The sequence below is a fragment of the Eumetopias jubatus genome, unplaced genomic scaffold (assembly GCF_037043125.1).
Source record: "Eumetopias jubatus isolate StellerSeaLion01/CBP00866 unplaced genomic scaffold, mEumJub1_p1.0 scaffold_10, whole genome shotgun sequence".
Taxonomy (NCBI): domain Eukaryota; kingdom Metazoa; phylum Chordata; class Mammalia; order Carnivora; family Otariidae; genus Eumetopias; species Eumetopias jubatus.
This window is the reverse complement of record NW_028274816.1, coordinates 61680029-61696625: the sequence shown is the minus strand read 5'-3', so window position 1 is coordinate 61696625 and position 16597 is coordinate 61680029. Positions and strand designations below refer to the sequence as shown.

The 16597-nt window shown below is 61.6% G+C and overlaps 1 protein-coding gene across 2 annotated transcripts; it reads right to left on the bottom strand.

Annotated features, from left to right (window-relative positions):
• Window positions 1-368: 368 nt before the first annotated feature.
• Window positions 369-15896, bottom strand: TTYH1 (tweety family member 1). 2 transcript variants are annotated; one of them, XM_028095108.1, is made up of 13 exons: window positions 15771-15896; window positions 12559-12737; window positions 10674-10785; window positions 9688-9908; window positions 7436-7531; window positions 6078-6150; window positions 4834-4909; window positions 4363-4418; window positions 4098-4190; window positions 3847-3939; window positions 874-1016; window positions 527-607; window positions 369-402 (listed from the first exon to the last, which is right to left on the bottom strand). In XM_028095108.1, exons 1-13 carry the CDS (start codon window positions 15894-15896, stop codon window positions 369-371), a joined length of 1383 nt encoding a protein of 460 aa, XP_027950909.1. The 2 variants fall into 2 exon arrangements, with proteins under 2 accessions (XP_027950909.1, XP_027950910.1); XM_028095109.1 differs by lacking the exon at window positions 369-402 and adding an exon at window positions 699-744 and having other exon boundaries at window positions 569-607.
• Between the last annotated feature and the right edge of the window lie 701 nt (window positions 15897-16597).

Genomic DNA, 16597 nt, shown 5'->3' with positions numbered 1-16597 from the left:
CCAGGAGGCCAGAGCAGGGAGGAGAAAAATAAGGACCCAGCTGCTTGTAAAATAAAGTTTTCCCTTTTATTTCAAATCAACCCATTCCCGAGTTAGTGCCATAAGTTGAGATGACAGCCCTAAGCCCCCTGGGGCCTGGCAGGGACAAGGACACTCATGTCCCTTCGAGGATGGGCCTGGTGGCCAGGGGTGAGGGGTTGCGGGGCTAGCTGGCTGCCCCTCCCCGCCAGCCCCAAGGCCTGGCCTGTCCCCTGGCTGACTCCCCGGGGCAAGGGCGCGCGTGGGAGAGGGGGCAGGGCAGGGAGGCGGCCCGTGTGGGTGTCCGTGGCCAGAGGTGCTGTTAGAGGCGAGAGCCCAGTCAGGCTGGGTTAGTGGGGTCTTCTCCGGCAGCCAGGGAAGGAACTGCAGAGAGAAGCAGACACAGCGCACCAGATGCAGGCGGCAGGGCCACCCCCCTGCCCGGAGCGAGAGAGGCGAGCAGGGGCTGGCCACGGGGGGGAGCTGGGGTACCACTCTGGAAGCTCACCGGGGTGGGGGCTCAGGCTCCAGTCTGGCACGGAGGAGGGGCTCAGATAGATGACTGCCACTGCACGAAGCGCTTGGATTCCTGCGGGGGAGATCGGGGAGGGGGCGTGGAGGGGATCTGGCTTTGTAGCACAGGCCCCTGGCCTCCTCCCTCAGACCAGCAAGTCGGGTACCTGAGGGTTGAAAGGGTCGTCATCATCTGCGTCGTCATAGTCGTCACTGGGGGGCGATGGGAGTAGCAGAGAAGCAGGATGGGGGACCTGTCAGGAGGCTGCCGCCCCAACAGCAGCCCAGAGGTCCAGCCCACACCGCCTCCCCCCGGGACCACGCCCGCCCTCCCCTCCTGACCTGGGTGGGAAGAGGGCCCAGGCACGGGGCAGGCTGCAGAGGGCGGTGGCTAGGGCCCCTGCAGACAGGAGGGAGAAGAGCAGCAGGAAGAGCAGGCCTTCCAGGGCATCCTCACACAAGCCCCGCAGGGCAGCGCCGTAATCCTGGGGTGGCCGGGGGCGGGGGGGGGGGAGGGCGGGTGTCAGCGGGCACGCCTCCTCAACCCCACACAGCCGGCTGTGCCATGCTGGACAAGTCATTCAATATCTCTGCCTCCGTACAAGCACACAGGAGGTGCTCCAAGCACAGTCATCATTACACGTGCAGGTGTAAACCCAAATCTTGGCCTCCCCTCCACCCCACCTCCAGCCACCACACCGGCTCAGCCTTGGTCCAGTGCTGGGGTTCCGACACCGTGAGCCCGATGATTCTCCGTCGCAGGGCGTCCCGTGCACTGTAGGATGTTGAGCGGCATCCCTGGGCTCTGCCCACTACATGCCAGGAGCACCCCCACCCTGGCTGTGACAACCATTGCCAAATGCCCCCCCGGGGGCAAAATCTCTGGCTTACAACACTTAGAATAATGCTTGGAAGAACCCCTGACTTGGAATTATACCTTGCACATAACGCACACAGTAAATGCTGGCCGCCACTCCCGGCATCCCTGGAAATGAGCTGAGCCATTTCCTGAATGCCCAGCCATCATTCATCCCACAGATTAGCCAAGGGCCTGCTCTGTGCCAGATGTGGCTCCCAGTCCCAGGGATACGTGAGTTACCAGGCTCCAGAAAGTCATTTCAGATGACCGTAAGCCAAGAGGGGACCAGAAGACAGGACCGGGCCCCGACAGCAGGAAGGAACCGTGGGCTCGAGGCCCGGGAACTGTCTGAGGGCTGCTGTGGCCCGTGCGGGGACGGGGTGCAAGGGGCTGAGGCTGGGACCAGCCCGGGCCCTTGCAGGTGAGGCCAGGAGCTAGACTCTAATCCGTGTGCCAGGGAGTCCCTGGAGGGGTTTAGTGGAGAAAGAACTTGATCGGATTGTGTGACAGAGGCTCACCCAGCTGCTAGCTGTTGTGAGAGGACAGATGGGGTGAGGGGGCCAGCAGGGGAGCAGGGAAAATGCTCTGTGGCCCCTGGGTGGGAGGGGAGGAGGGTGACCAGGGTAGCAGCAATGGTGGAGGGAGCCACGCTCGGAGTCCAGATGGGCTTCAGAGCAAGGGCCGGCAGAGCTTTCCTGGGGAGTGATTGTGGGAGGTAAGGACAGACGGCAAAAGGGATGATCCTAGGTTTCTGGCTTGAACCCCTGGGTAGGGGGCAGCAGTGTCTGGTACTGTGCCAGTGAAGCCCGAGCGAGGGGCCTGTCAGAGCAATGGGGCGTTCTCTTTTTACTGTACCAGGCACCTAGACAATGCCCTTTCATCCCCCTCCTAGGCCTGCAAGCAGAGATCTGGGCCCCCTCACACTGCTGCCTTTTGCCGTGGCAGAAAGTTGAAGCCCAGAGAGGGCAAGCCACTTGCCCAGAGTCACAAAGCCTGGAAGGGGCAGAGGTGGGATTAGAGCCAGATCTGTCAGGCTCCAGAGGCACCCTCCTGCCACTTTATCCCTGATGTCCCTCAATCCTGATTGTAATAGGTGGGGACCCTAAAGCCCAGAGAGGGGAAACTGAGGCCTGGAGTCATGGGGTGCACAGAGTAGAGAGTGAGACTCTGACCCACCCTCCCCCCTCCCTCCCTTCCCTCTGTCCACAGTGAACCTTGGGAAGTGCGATCCGGCCCAGTGTTGGCCTGGACCATAGAGAAATTTGTGGGCCTCAGTTTGCCCTCGAATAAAAGAGCAGGGTTGCCTTCTAGGGTTCTGCAGCTCAGGTATTCAGCAATTCTGAGTATTGATTCCTTGCCCCCACCACCACCACTGCCCCCTTGCTAGAGTGCCAATCTGAGAAGCTCTGGGGACAGTGGGAGCCATGGAAGGGATGCGATCGCTAAGGATGCCCACACAGACTTGAATTTCAGATGCCCAGCAACAAAAAAATATTTAGTACAGACATGTCCCCAATATGGCGTGGGCCCTACTTACAGTGAAGAGGTATTTGTTGTTTGCTAAATCTGGCAGCCCTGTTGGAGAGCCCGGGGGTGGGGGGGACAGACAAGAAGGGGGGAGGAGGCATGTGCGCTCCTCCAGGGGGGAAGACTAGGCCTGAGTGGCAGTGGGCCCTTGGGATGGGGGTGGGGTGAGGAAGCAAAGGGATGACACTGAGTGACTGCCTGGCGGTGGAGGCTTACAGAGGGAGAGGTGGTGTGCCAGGGCCAGTGGGGAGACCCGGCCCCCTGCACGTCATCTGTAAGAAGGGGAGATGAAAATATTTCCTTCTGACAGCATGACTAACGAGGGCAAAGGTGCATCCCACCTGTGCCACACCTAGTAAAGCCAGGCACAGGTGAGTCACCCTAACAGACTGTGGCCCCGCCCAGAAAAGCGGGTATCCTCTCTGTCCTTTCACGGGTGACGGGAATGGGGACTCGGGGACTCTCTCCTGCCAGTGGCCACACAGCTGCGGCAGAGCCAAGGTTTGGACGTGTCTGCGGACACCAGGCATGCTTTCTCTGGGCTGCTCTGCCCAGCCCTGCTGCTTCAGTGTGGAGAGCCTTACAGCTACTAAGCCCCTGCAATCCCGGTTCATTTATAAGGGAGGAAGCGGAGGCACAGAGTACTTAGTGACTTGTCTGGGCTCAGGAGCTAGGACAGGAGCCCACGCACGCTGTCTCCAGCATTCCCGAGGCTGCAGGGGCTCCAGGGGAGAGACGGGGAGGGGGTAGGGAAGGGGGATGGGGAGGGGTGGCGGGGGGGGGTAGGGGAGGCGGTGTAGGGAGGGGAGGCGGTGGAGCGAGCGGATGCGGACGACAGATGGACGGATGGGGGTGGGTGGATAGGCAAGGGAGAAACGTAAGGATTTTTCGGGCTCCCTGGAAGAATTTGGACGGGGGACAGGGCGCACCTTGTGCAGCCCGCGACAGTGCAGCAGCGCCACCAACTGGTGGAAGTCTCCTTCTGTCACATTCAGCGTCTCCTCCAAGGACAGCAGAGGCTTCTGCGCGGGAGCAAGCGTTATCCCACCTGCTCCTGCGGGGCCGGGCTGGCCCGGGCTCCGCCCCTCTCGGCGGGCTCCGCCCGCAGGCCGCGGGCCCCGCCCACAGCCCGCCCTTCCCCTTGGAGTCGGGGCTGTGGGGGGAGCGCCGGGCGGCCGACCTGCGCAGAAGGGAACTGGGGGACAGCTTCCCGCTCGAGGCCCTGCAGCTGGGAGTGGATGTTGGCCAGAGCTCGCTGCGACAGAGTCAGCCTCTGCGGGAAGACAGGGGGAGGAGGACCGGGTAGTGGCTGGCCGCCCCCAGACCACTCTCCTCCCCGGGGACACAGGACTGAAGGCCCCTGGCGCCCGCAGCCTCCCCGAGGACCCGCAGTCCAGGCCCCAGCCCGCCCTCCTCCACCCGGCTCCCTTGCCTGCACCCCTAACCTGTTGAAAGGGGTTGGAGACCGCCTGATTGCAGAGGAAGTAATAGTTCAGGATGTCTGAAGTAGGAGGGAAAGAGGGGGAGCCCATGAGCCTGGGTCCCCGCAGCCTCCCCGCGGGGAGGGCGCTGCCTCCCCAACCCTCAGGGCCAGGGGCCTCTCCCCAGCCCAGGGGCCTCCTGTCCCAGCGGCCCTGCATTCAGGGACAGGCTACTGTCCTGCCGTCCTGCCCTTGACTAAATTGTGCAGCATTTCTCCCAAGCGGCCAAATCTTCCCATTCCTGGGGAGGGACGCCCAACCCTGTCTCCCAGCTGCTCTCTCCTGAATCCAGCATCTGTATCCCTCTCTTTCCCATGCCACCAGGAGAGGTGCTGAGAGCTTCTGACACCCAGCACCGCCCCCGCACCGGACCCCAGGCAGGACTGGGCAGAGAGGCCTGAGGATGCAGGGCCTGCACGGGGTTGGTGGGGTCACCTGAGCTGAGCCCAGTCTCCTCCTGGGTCAGGTTCAGGATGTAGGTGTCAGGACTGGAGCAGAAGTCACTGAGGCCCTGAGAGAGGCATTAGGAAGAGGGGCTCAGACCAGAAACTGCTCTAATTCCACAGAACTCAGTGTCTGGCTCACCTGCCCCCCCAACCCCTTCCCTGATCATCCCTGGGGAGCCAGGAGTACAGACCCCCGCCCCTCCTCCCCCAGACCCAGGAGTCCAGACCCCCAGCCCCCTCCTCCCTCAGACCCAGGAGTCCAGGCCCCCAGCCCCTCCTCCCTCAGACCCAGGAGTCCAGGCCCCCAGCCCCCTCCTCCCTCAGACCCAGGAGTACAGACCCCGCCCCTCCTCCCCCAGACCCAGGAGTCCAGACCCCCAGCCCCCTCCTCCCTCAGACCCAGGAGTCCAGGCCCCCAGCCCCCTCCTCCCTCAGACCCAGGAGTCCAGGCCCCCAGCCCCCTCCTCCCTCAGACCCAGGAGTCCAGGCCCCCAGGCCCTCCTCCCTCAGACCCAGGAGCCTAGGCCCCCGTCCCCTCCTCCCTCAGACCCAGGAGTCCAGACCCCCGGCCCCTCCTCCCTCAGACCTGGCAGTCCAGGCCCCCGGCCCCTCCTCCCTCAGACCCGGGAGTCCAGGCCCCCGGCCCCTCCTCCCTCAGACCCGGGAGTCCAGGCCCCCGGCCCCTCCTCCCTCAGACCCGGGAGTCCAGGCCCCCGGCCCCTCCGCCCTCAGACCCGGGAGTCCAGGCCCCCAGCCCCCTCCTCCCTCAGACCCAGGAGTCCAGGCCCCCAGCCCCTCCGCCCTCAGACCCAGGAGTCCAGACCCCCAGCCTCCTCCCTCAGACCCAGGAGTCCAGACCCCCAGCCCCCTCCTCCCTCAGACCCAGGAGTCTAGGCCCCCAGCCCCTCCGCCCTCAGACCCAGGAGTCCAGGCCCCCAGCCCCTCCGCCCTCAGACCCAGGAGTCCAGACCCCCAGGCTCCTCCTCCCTCAGACCCAGGAGTCCAGACCCCCGCCCCTCCTCCCTCAGACCCAGGAGTCCAGGCCCCCAGCCCCTCCGCCCTCAGACCCAGGAGTCCAGGCCCCCAGCCCCTCCGCCCTCAGACCCAGGAGTCCAGACCCCCAGGCTCCTCCTCCCTAGTGTCCAAGTCTCTAGCTTCTAGACCTCAGAACCTGTGTAGTCCTTCCCCTCAGGACCTGCCCCAGGGCCCAGGGGCCCAGCCTCCATTACTCACCACAGCTGTAGCTGCCTCCAGGCCCATGGAACCCCAGCTCAGGACAAGAACCAGGAGACTCATCACTGTCATCCTATAAAAGGGGAGGGGATTGGTTTCGGGTTCTGGGGTTTCTAATTTACTTGCCTCACCTCTTCCCTTCCCCCACCCCAAATCCCATCACTGCCCCTCCCCCTTCCCCACCAACCTCTGGAGCCTGGAGGATCAGAATTAGGGGAGACAGGGGGAGTCTCAACAACCTGAGATTGTTGACATTGAACTGAACATCTGGTCCCTGCCTGGGAGTGAGGGGGAGGATGCTGAGAAGGGCCCTGGGCTGCCAAGCCAGCAGCCCAGATCCCAGCCCAGAGATGCCCCTGCCTTGCTCTGGGATTCTGGGAGAGCCACTGCCCACCCTGGACTCTGCTTCCTGGCTCGGAATCTGCAGGAGTCCAGTGGTTCCCAAGCACGTCTCTCAGGTTTGAGCACAGCTTGGTGAGCCTTCTGCTCTGCTCACACTCCTCCAAGGCATGGGTGCCGCCAGCGCTAGAACTGCGGCCTGGTTTTCCTCTGGGGATGGGGTCTAGGGGCAAGGGTCAGCACTGGAGGGTGGTCACCATCTCTCAGCCCCAGGGGGAGCCTGCATGGGACAGCAGGACTTCTCACGCAGGGTGGGTGTGGAGACTGGGGAGCACCAGCAGGGCCCCCAGAGGCGTGGAGGATACAAGGACTGCTCTGAATGGAATGGGCTGGCCTGGGTCGAAAACCAGCTCCAGCACTTCCGGGCTATGTGGCCTGGGGCAAGTGGCCCAACCTCTCTGAGCCCCTGTCTCCCCCTGGGTTAAATGGGGAAAAGGAAAGCATCTCCTCACAGGGTCAGTGTGAGGGTTCCCGAAGAGGGCTGGCCGCACAGAATGAGCCATTAAATAAGGGTGTGGTCTTGAGCTTCCCGTGAGCCACGTAACGGTCACGCACCTCAGATGTGGTCACCTTCTGCCTCCAGTCCCCCCTCTGCAAGTCAGGTGCCTGATGGGCGCCTCCTTCACGGGGCTGTGTGTGCACAGCCCTCAGCAGAAGTCAGTAATCACCCCATCCTCAGTGCAACCATGATATATATATATATCTCCCCCCCTAGGATTTTGGAGCCCTTCCCGCGCCTCAAGGCCTGTGTTTCTGGGTCTGCCCAGCCCGTCCTACACTAGGCCTGGTGCCTCTGTACGTGCTGACCCAGCCCAGGACCTCCATGGAAGTTTGTGGGACGAGGGAATGAGAGCATGAACCTGGCAAGGACAGTGGTCCCTGTTGCAAGAGTGCTGTCGGATGGAAAGAGGTCCCCTTGTGCTGGCCCATGAGCCTGCCCTGAGGGCACCCAGACTTACACGATCACCAGCCACTTGCTCTGCTTTGCTAGGCCCAGGAGGGTGAAGAGGCAGACCAGCAGCTCCAGGAGCAGCAGAAGGACATAGGCCAGCCACCTGGGGAAGGGACAGGGTGACACTGAGCAGCAAATCCAGCCCTCCGTACCCAGGCTCCCAGACCAGGGCCTGGCAGAGGGGGACGGCACCCCCCACGCTCATGCCCTGGTCCCCAGGCCACAGCCAGCTCCTCTTGAAATGGGTGCATTGGGAGGCGGGCCACTGCAGCCAGTCAGAGCTCAGGTGCCAGGGTCTGGGCACCTGGAACCCCACCCTGGCTGGACGGTGCACAGGCCCTGTCACCGGGGACGAGCGTTTGGCCCCCTGGAGCCCCACCTGCCACGGCACCCTGCAGAGTGAAGTGAGTGGTTCCCAGGCGCGGGCCGAGTGTCCTATTGCACGACCCGGGGCTCGGCCAGGCTCTCCACCTCCTACCTGCACGCAACCTTGTCTCAGGAGCTTTGCCTCCTGTGCCCTGGTTTCCCTGCCTGTAACGTGGGGGAGATCAGCAGCACCTGCTCCGAGAGGGTGTTGTGAGGCTAAGGAGCACGAGCTTGGAAGGGTGCCGGGCACACGGACACCCTGAAATAGCAGCTTGAATGTTACTCAGAGAACTTCAAATGCTAGTTAAGTATTAATGATTGATTCACTCTGCTCGGAGGACCGGCATGGCGTGAATGCTCCGTAAATAGCGGCACTGGCCATGGTCCGCACACAGCTGTGTGAGGCTGGAGCGCTGCAGTGGCAAGAGGACCCTCCTTTCCCAAGGGGGAGCCGGGCCGCGTGGCTCTGGGAGACCTGCAGGCTTTTGCTCCCAGGGCCCCCACCGCACACCCCAGCTTCACTCTCTCGCTTCCGTCAGGAGCAGCCGACCCTTCTGCCCTAAGCCGCTGTGAACTCCTGCTCTGGGCTTCCAGGAACTTGGCCGGGAAGCTTTCCCTCCAGGGGCCCCTGTAACCTTGCAGGAAACTGGCCACTTTAGCTGGGGGAGGACTCCCGAGGGCCAGGCACTCATATTGGTACATCCAGAGAGGTTTCCTGTTGGCGGTGGGTCTGCCTCACTCCGGCATAGCCTGCATGGCTACCTAGGGCCCCTGGAGGGGGGCTGAGGCCTGGCCCGTGGCTAGGCCACAGTGCAGAACCCGGACTCCCTGGGACCCAGGCCTGTCTGATGCCCCGCGGGGGCGTCCTCGTCACGGACTGCTTCAGCCCTGGTGGGCCTCCACCCTGGAGCACAGAAGCCAGGAGGCAAGAGACGGGGTCCTGCCTCTGCCCCGGCGCCTGGGCAGGACCCTCAGGAGGTGTCGGATAAACAGGAGACATAATTCCTAGCAGCCAAAGCAATGAGGACTTCATCATATTGGCTGTTGGCAAGGGTGCCTGCCCCAGATATCTGCATAACCTGTTCCTCCACATATCACCTTCTCGGTGTGGCCTCCCCAGACCCCCACCCCCCACGCCCACACATGCCCACTGCACATGCAAACTGCCAGTCACTGTCCCCAGCCCATCCCCCTCCCTTGCTTCACTTTTCTCCAAAGCTCTTACCACCCACCACCTCACAAGTGTTTGCTCCTTATTGGGCCCCTTCCTGGAAGATGGGCAGAAGTTGCTGTCTTGTTCATTGCCCTGTCTCATAAAAACTTACATTTTCCACACACCTGTATAGCGTGTGCCCATCACTGTTGTAAGCACATAACGGATATGCACTCATCTGATCCTCAACAATCCAATGAAGGGAGCACTACGCATCTTTCCCACTTTACAGATCGGGACACCAAGGCACGGAACTGGTAACTTGTCACAGGGTCACGGAGTGGCCATCTGGCTTTAGAGCTCGTGTTCCTAACCACTGGGGCACCCCTCTCTCTCACCAGAAGGTGCTAAGTAAGGATCTGTTGAGCGGATGCATGTGTCAGATGGATGACTGAGGGGTGAGTGAGTGAGCGGATGAATGCGAAGATGTGAGCAGGCCATGGGGTCCACCTCCAGCCTGGGCACTGTGACACTCGGGACAGGTCATCCTTTGCTGCAGGGAGCCATCCTGTGCATTGCAGGATGCATCTCTCGTCCCCACCTACCAGGTGCGAGTAGCGCCCCCTCCCCCAGTTACGACAACCAAACTTGTCCCCAGACGTTGCCCAATCTCCCCCGGAGGCACAGTCACCCAGGGTGAGAACCCCTGCCGCCCAGGGCAAGGAAGAGCGGTCACCCACCTGTACTCCTCCACAAAGGACACATCTTCAGCCACTTGCAGGGGGCTCAAGGGCACTCCCCGCCAGAAGGCCAGCGCCTGGAGCTGCTGGGCCACCGCCTCCGCCTGCCGCCGAGCCCCCCGGGCAGCAGCCACCAGCTCCAGGCGCTGCACCAGCACCTCCTCCAGAGTGGTCAGCTCTGTCCTCACGGCCTCATCCAGCCTCTCCACCATCTCCAACACCTGCGTGCAGAGGGGAGTCTGGGGTCAGAGGGGGGCATTGTCTGGGGAGGCCGGGGTTGGGTCCAAGGGTGTGGGGGTGAAGTAGGAGTTGCAGGTGTCTGAGATCTGGGGGCTAGGACATCTGTGGAATGAGGTACAGGTCTGTGGCCTCCCATCAGGAGCTCTGGGTGGGCAGTGTCTTGGGTCCCAGGTAAGATTAAGGCAGAAGAACTGGAATTATGCCTGAGCTTTTGAGTCTGAAGTTGGCATCTGCCTGCCTGGGTCTGGGGTCCTGAGTCTCGATTCCATGGTCCAGGGTCTGCAATGGACATGACATTTGAGGTCTGAGGTCAGCCTGGGTCTCAGCTCTGGGTCTGGAACCCTGGGCCTGGGGATGGGAGTGAGGCCTTTTGTCAGAGTCCTGGGTCTCAGCACTGAGGTCCCTGAGCTTTCGTTTAGGCCACAGATCAGGTCTGAGGGCCTGGATCTGACCTGAGGGCAGGGGTTCAGGGCTGAGACTAAGTGAATTGGGGTCTAGATTTGAGCCCCATGTTCCAGATCTGGGTTGAGGGTCTGAGGGTGCCATGTGTAAGGTCCCGGTTGCAGTCAGGGTTGGAGGTGGGGTGTACGGTCTGAGGTCTGAGTCTGAGTCTGGGGTCCCAAATCTCAGGCGTGGGATCTTGGCTCTGAGTTTGGGTCCCGTTTCTCTGGGAGGTGGCCCTTTGTTTGGGTATGGGGAACAGTCTGGGTGTGGGTCTGGGGTCTGGCCAGTGCCTGGCCCCTCACCAGGTGGTCTATGGCGCTGAGCGTATGGTTGGCATGCAGCAGTGCTGAGCTGAGCTGGGACACCCCATCACTGGTCTCGCTGTTGCCATAGAAACCGATGCCAATGCCGGCGCTGAGAAGGGGAGGGACGGGAAATCACAGTCTGTCCCGGGACCCTGGGGCCGCGTCCCCCCACCTCCTCACACACCCGATTCCATCTCCCACCCCCCACCCCAGTGGTCCAGTCCGTCGTGGGAAAGGAACGTCTCCAGCATGGCCCCCACCGGTTGCCAAGGTAACGGGAAGCCCCCCCGCCCCCGCCCCAGGGACGTCATTGTGATGCTAATGGTGGGTGGAGGGGAGGGGCTGGGGGGGCAGATTTAACCCGCACCTCACTGGAGCGGAACCCCTGTCACGCCCAGCCCCAGGAGAAGCCCTCCCTCCAGGGTTGCCGGCCCCACACCCAGCCCTCCCTCCTTTCCTCAAGCACCTGTCCCTTCAGGGTGCCACCATCCCCTCCCCCCCTCCTGGGGGTTCCCAGGAGTGCTGGCCCCCAGTCATCTCCCGGGGCGGGGGGGCCCGAGGCTGGAGCTCCCCGCCTTTCCCCGCCCCCGGGACCCAAGCGTCTGGCCAGCTGAGAGCGAAGCAAGGGAATGTGGGCCGATGGGCCAGAAGCCTGCGCCCCCGCCCCTCCGCGGCCGGCACACAGAGCTCCATTGTGGGGTCTGAATGCGGGCCCATCCCCCCCTCCCCCAGTGTGTCCCTCCGACCGGGCGGAGAGAGCCGGATGCCCTCACAGTTCCCAGCCCGGGCCACCGGGCCCCACCCCCAGCCCTGGATCCCACGCCCGCCCCGGCGCCCCCGCCCATTGTTCACAGTGGGACAAAGCTGCTCTTGTTCCCAGGCCGCTGGGGGCCGGCCGTGTCTCTCCCCCACGGGGTCTTTGTCCACCACCCCCGTCCACCCCCAGTCAGGAGAGCCCGAAGAGGAAGCAGTTTGGATATAGGACGCCCAGGTCTCCTCCCCCACAGACACCCCCAAACACACTGTGCTGCTCCCCGCTGTGAGGCAGTGGGGTAGGGCCCAGCCCGCCACTCCCCCGGATCCGGGGCGGATCTCTCTCGGATCCAGGCGTCCCGATCTGTGGGGGTGGCCTGATGGGGAGGGCTGTGCTTAGCGCTGGCTCTTGGGGAACGGTGTAAGGGTGTGTCTTCAAGTGCCCCTCCCCTCTCTCCCGCCCCTCCCAGGGGGGGCCGCAAGAAGAACCCCACCACCACCACCCGGGCTCGGAGAGGGGCTTGCGGGTCTCCACTCCGCCACTTGGGCAAAGGGGCCTTGAAAAGTTGCTTTCTTTCTCCCTCTCCCTGAGACTTGCCCAGGGTTACCGCGAGAAGGAGTTAGACCAGCTCAGGCCTGGTCTCCTGGACTGTAAATATTACTTGGCTGTCTGTCTCCTTGACTAGAACATCAGCTCCAGGAGGGCAAGAGCCTCGCCTGGCCAGTTCAGTATCTCCTGGCACATAGTAGATCCCCAAGAAATAGTTGTGGAATGAATGAATGAATGAATGAATGAATGAATGAATGAATGAATGAGTTAATGAATGACGTCATTACTATAACGTCCATTTCAGAGATGTGGAAACTGAATCCTGGAGAGATTACATCACTCCCCTAGTTGCACAGCTCTTCAGGGACAAAGCCACTCTTAACCCCTACCCGCTCCTGCAGGCCTGGCTGCCCTTGGGAAGTCACTCCTCCTCTTGAAACTCAGTTTGTCCATCCATGAAATGGGAGCAGTGCTTCCTGCTGCAAGGCTGAGGTGGGTTTCTAGGACACCCTCAGGAAGACTGACCGAGATGGTGGGCAGCCCTGTCCCCACTCCCCACCCACCCTGGGGCCCCATTACCAGCCGACGAGAAGGGCAGCAATGCAGCTCCAGGTGACACAGCCTCCCCCGGGTGGGGGGCTCTTGGCCCCAGGGGGCTCTGGGGGTCGGCAGCAGCAAAAGCGGATGAGGTAGACAGCAATGAAAATGAGGCTCAGGCCCAAGCCAAGGCCTGCCAAGGCCGCCACCAGCAACAGGGCCTGGGGAAGGGGAGACATGAGGCCTCAGAGGAGCTCGCTGCTCCCTCCCTGCGTGGCTGGAGGTCCTGGATCCAGGACTTCGGTGGAGGTGGAAGGCAGGCCTGGCTAGAATGGGGGGCCAAGCCCAGCCTGTGGTTTTAAGGTTTGTGGGGAAAGATGGGGTCCCCAGCCCCTCCCAGGCTGGCCGCTGGGGCTCGGCGGTTTAGGGCTGGGTCACTGGAGGGAGCTTCCTACTGAGAGGCCTAAATCTTGGGTTCTAGTTCTGCTCTGGGTGTGGCCTTCGGCTGGGGCCTTCCCTCTCTGAGACTGTCTCCTCCTCATTCCAACCAGGCAGTTGGAATAGAGCATCTCCCAGGACCTTCTGAGACCTGCATCCCGAACTGGGTGGGACCAGGGGGTAAACAGGGGGTGCCTGTGCCTTGGAGATGGGTGCGAAGGTTTCCCCTTCCTCCTCCTTGCTGGTCCTCCCCTCTCACTGCTCACTCACTCCCCTGATGCTGAGCTCTGCACACCCACCGCAGTGTGAGTCTGTCACCCAGGGACTCACGGGGAGGGGGGCGTGACAGCCTCCATGACAGGGTGTGTGTGCAAAGACTCAGGGATGGAGACTTGGAGACAGGGAGGCACAGAGAGCTAGAGAGAGAGATAAGAGCAGAAAAGCAGTGATGCAGAGAAAGGAGACACAGAGACAGATGGTGGCAGAACCAAAGGCCGAGAGGACAGAGGCAGGGAGAGAACAGCTACGTGCAGTTGGAAAAGCCTCACAGGACAACGGGGCTCTCCATGAGGCAGGACTTTACAGGGGGTGCCCAGAATGGGGCAGGGGTTTACCTTGAGCCACACAACAGGTAGGGGCAACATCAGGAACAGAATCACCCCTCCAGACTCACTAATGCTCTTTCCTGTAAACCACTGTGTGTCTCCGCCTTCGCCTTGCAGTGTGGTGTGGAGTGTGTGCGTGTGTGTGCGCGTGTGCGTGTGTGTGCGCGCGCGTGTGTGTGTGAATGACACGAGTGTGTGGTGCATTTGTGTTCCTGACTGTGAAACTGGATGTTTTATTTGTGCGTCTGCCATGAGATACTACATCTGAATGTGTGTGTGTGTGAGAAAGTTGTGAGTGTGTTTGAATGTGAACGTGTGTGTGTTATATTTGAGTGAATATATGTGTATATATGTGTGAATTTGTGTCTGACTGTGTGAGAGTTAGAATGTGAGTGTTGAGAGTGTGTATACAAGTAACTGTGGTATGTGAGTGTGTATGAGTGTGTTTAGGTATGTGTGAGTGTGAGTGAAGGCAGGAATGATGTGTGTATGAGTGTGTATACAAGTGAGCTTGGGGTGAGTGAATGTGTGAGTGAGGGGGAGCAGGAATTGTGTGTGTGAGTGTGTGTATATATGTGTGAGTGTGAGTGTGGGGTGTGTGAATGTGAGGACAGGAATGTGTGTGAATGTGTAAACGTGTGTCCGTGTGTGTGTATGGATGTGTGAGTGTGTATACAAGTGAGTGTGGGGTGTGTGTGAGTGTGTGAGGACAGGAATGTGTGTGGATGTATAAACACGTGTCCGTGTGTGTGTGGATGTGTGACTGTGGGTGTGTATACACGTGACTGTGGGGTGTGTGTGAGTGTGTGAGTGTGTCTTCCAGCCCGGTGTCACCCAGTGCCTGACTTTTTCCAGCTGCACCCACAGCGGTCATCTTCCTGGGGGACAGTGTCCCCTCCTGGGCCGTGTGACTTCATGCCTGTCCCATTGCTGTCACCCTGCCTGTCCATGCGGGGGGGGCGGAGTGAGCCTCTCCCGGTGCCTTGGGCAGTGACTGGGGCCAGCAACGGGTGCATGGTCGCCTCTGCCATGAGCAGGTGTCAGCGGCCAACACTGGAGGTCGTGACTGCGGACACGAGAGGCTGTGGGTGAGGGGTGGCCGTCCCTGTCTGGTGGGGAGAGGGCGGCATGGAGTAGGCAGGGAGGAGCTGCTCCCTGCTGGCACAGCCATGACCCAAATAGCTCAGAATACAGCACACATCCCCCTCTCTGCTTTTCTGGGACCCCCCCACACACCTCCTAAGCTCTCCAATCCCCAGGCCTTTATCCCAGGAGCTCCCTAGCACAGATTCCAGGGGCCTAGACCCTATAGGCAGGGCCCAGGACACATCCAGGAGCTCCACCAGGACTCCCAGGCACCCCCCCACACACACACACACTCCCCCACCCTTCCGCGGCTCAGCCAAGCCTCGCTCCTCATTAATCTCAAAGTCAAGGACTTGAATTAAACTGGGTCAGGGGACAGTTCCTTCACCCCTGTTGGAGCTGACCCAGGCTGGGCCCCCTTCCCCAGGGACCCTTGCTTCTGTAACGTTCCCACCCCAGCTCCACCCTCCGGACCCATTTCTGTCACCCTCTGGTCCCCAAATGGAATCTCATTCCCCCCACCCCGAGCACCCTGACCACCCCTTCTGTCCTGGGACTGGGGACCGGCTGGAAGCTTCCTCTTACAGCACCTCCACCTCGTTTACCCAGCCCTGGCCCTAAATCCCTCACGCCCCTTCCCCATTTCAGGTCTCAATCCCGTCCTAAACCAGGGCACCCCAGCCTTCTTCCTCTCCACCCTTAACAGTTCCTGTCTCACCTTAACTGGACCGCCCCGATCCTATCAGGGGAGGGGGCATCTTTTAGGACACGGAGAATGGACCTATCGCCCTGATGACCCTGGAGGCTAGCTTCCCGGGCAGTTCTCAGAGACCCTAGAATCCAAGGCTCCCCGGTCCCTTCTCTCCTCTGGGACTAAGGGGTCCAGGCCCCTGGCCCTCCTTTATTTAAGGAGCCAGGGCTCTGGTCTCCCAGCGCCTGTCCCAGGGGAACCTCCAGGTATGGGAGCCCGATGCTCCTCCTCTTTCAGATGCCCCAAAGTCCGGGCCGGCCCCCACCCCCGGAGAACACAGGAATCTGTCACCCAGCCCCCTTCTCCCTCACGACCCCTAAGCTCTGCCTCCCCCCCTCCGCCCCCGCCTCCCAGGACCCCGCACCCGCTCCCACCTGCTGGTATTCTTGCTCTTGGGGCGCGAACCCACTGGGTACCGGGCGGAGCTGGAAGTCGGCGCGGGGCAGCTGGTGGAGCAGATGCACCCAAGCCGAGGGTCGGTAGCCCGGGGGCGCCCCCATAGCCCCCGGGGAGGGCGCAGCGGGGCCGACGCCGGGGCTGCGGGAGCCTCGGCAGTGGAGCGGGGCGCGGGCGGAGCGGGGTCTGGCGGGGCTCAGGGGATCGGAGCAGGGGGAGGGAGAGGGTGGGGGGCGGAGATTGGGGGAAGAGGGGGGAGGCGCGGGCCAGACGGGGACGGTGCTGCCCCTGGTGGCTGCCGGGGGGAGTGCGGCGCCGCAAGCGGGCCCCAGCGCTCCGCCCCTCAGTGACGGCTCCCACCTGCGGCCGGCGCAGGTACCACGCTGTCCAGCGACATCCCTGTCCAAATGAGGCCGCTCATACTGTGCTATCACCCCACAGCTGCAAAGGATCCCTTTATCTCTAGAAAGAACCTTTACGTCTGTGCAAAGGTCACTAAGTATTTGCACAGCATCTTACAAATAACTGTCAGTTGCATCAATAAAAAAACCCTCACTTCTGTGTGTAAGGGTACTCTCCTCTGTAAAGACTGTCATTTGGGTAAAAGCCCCACCTTTTAAAATCTGCATAAGAACACAGCTTCTATACGCAAACCTTCCTAGGTGTGCAGACCACTCCAGAATGTACGCCTGCATACCAGGGTTAAGGACCCCTCACATCGGCATAAGGACTCCTCCCGCCCCAAGAAGAACCCCGCTCATTTATCTAGGGACCCCTGCCATCTTTATAAGAATGCCTGCCATGT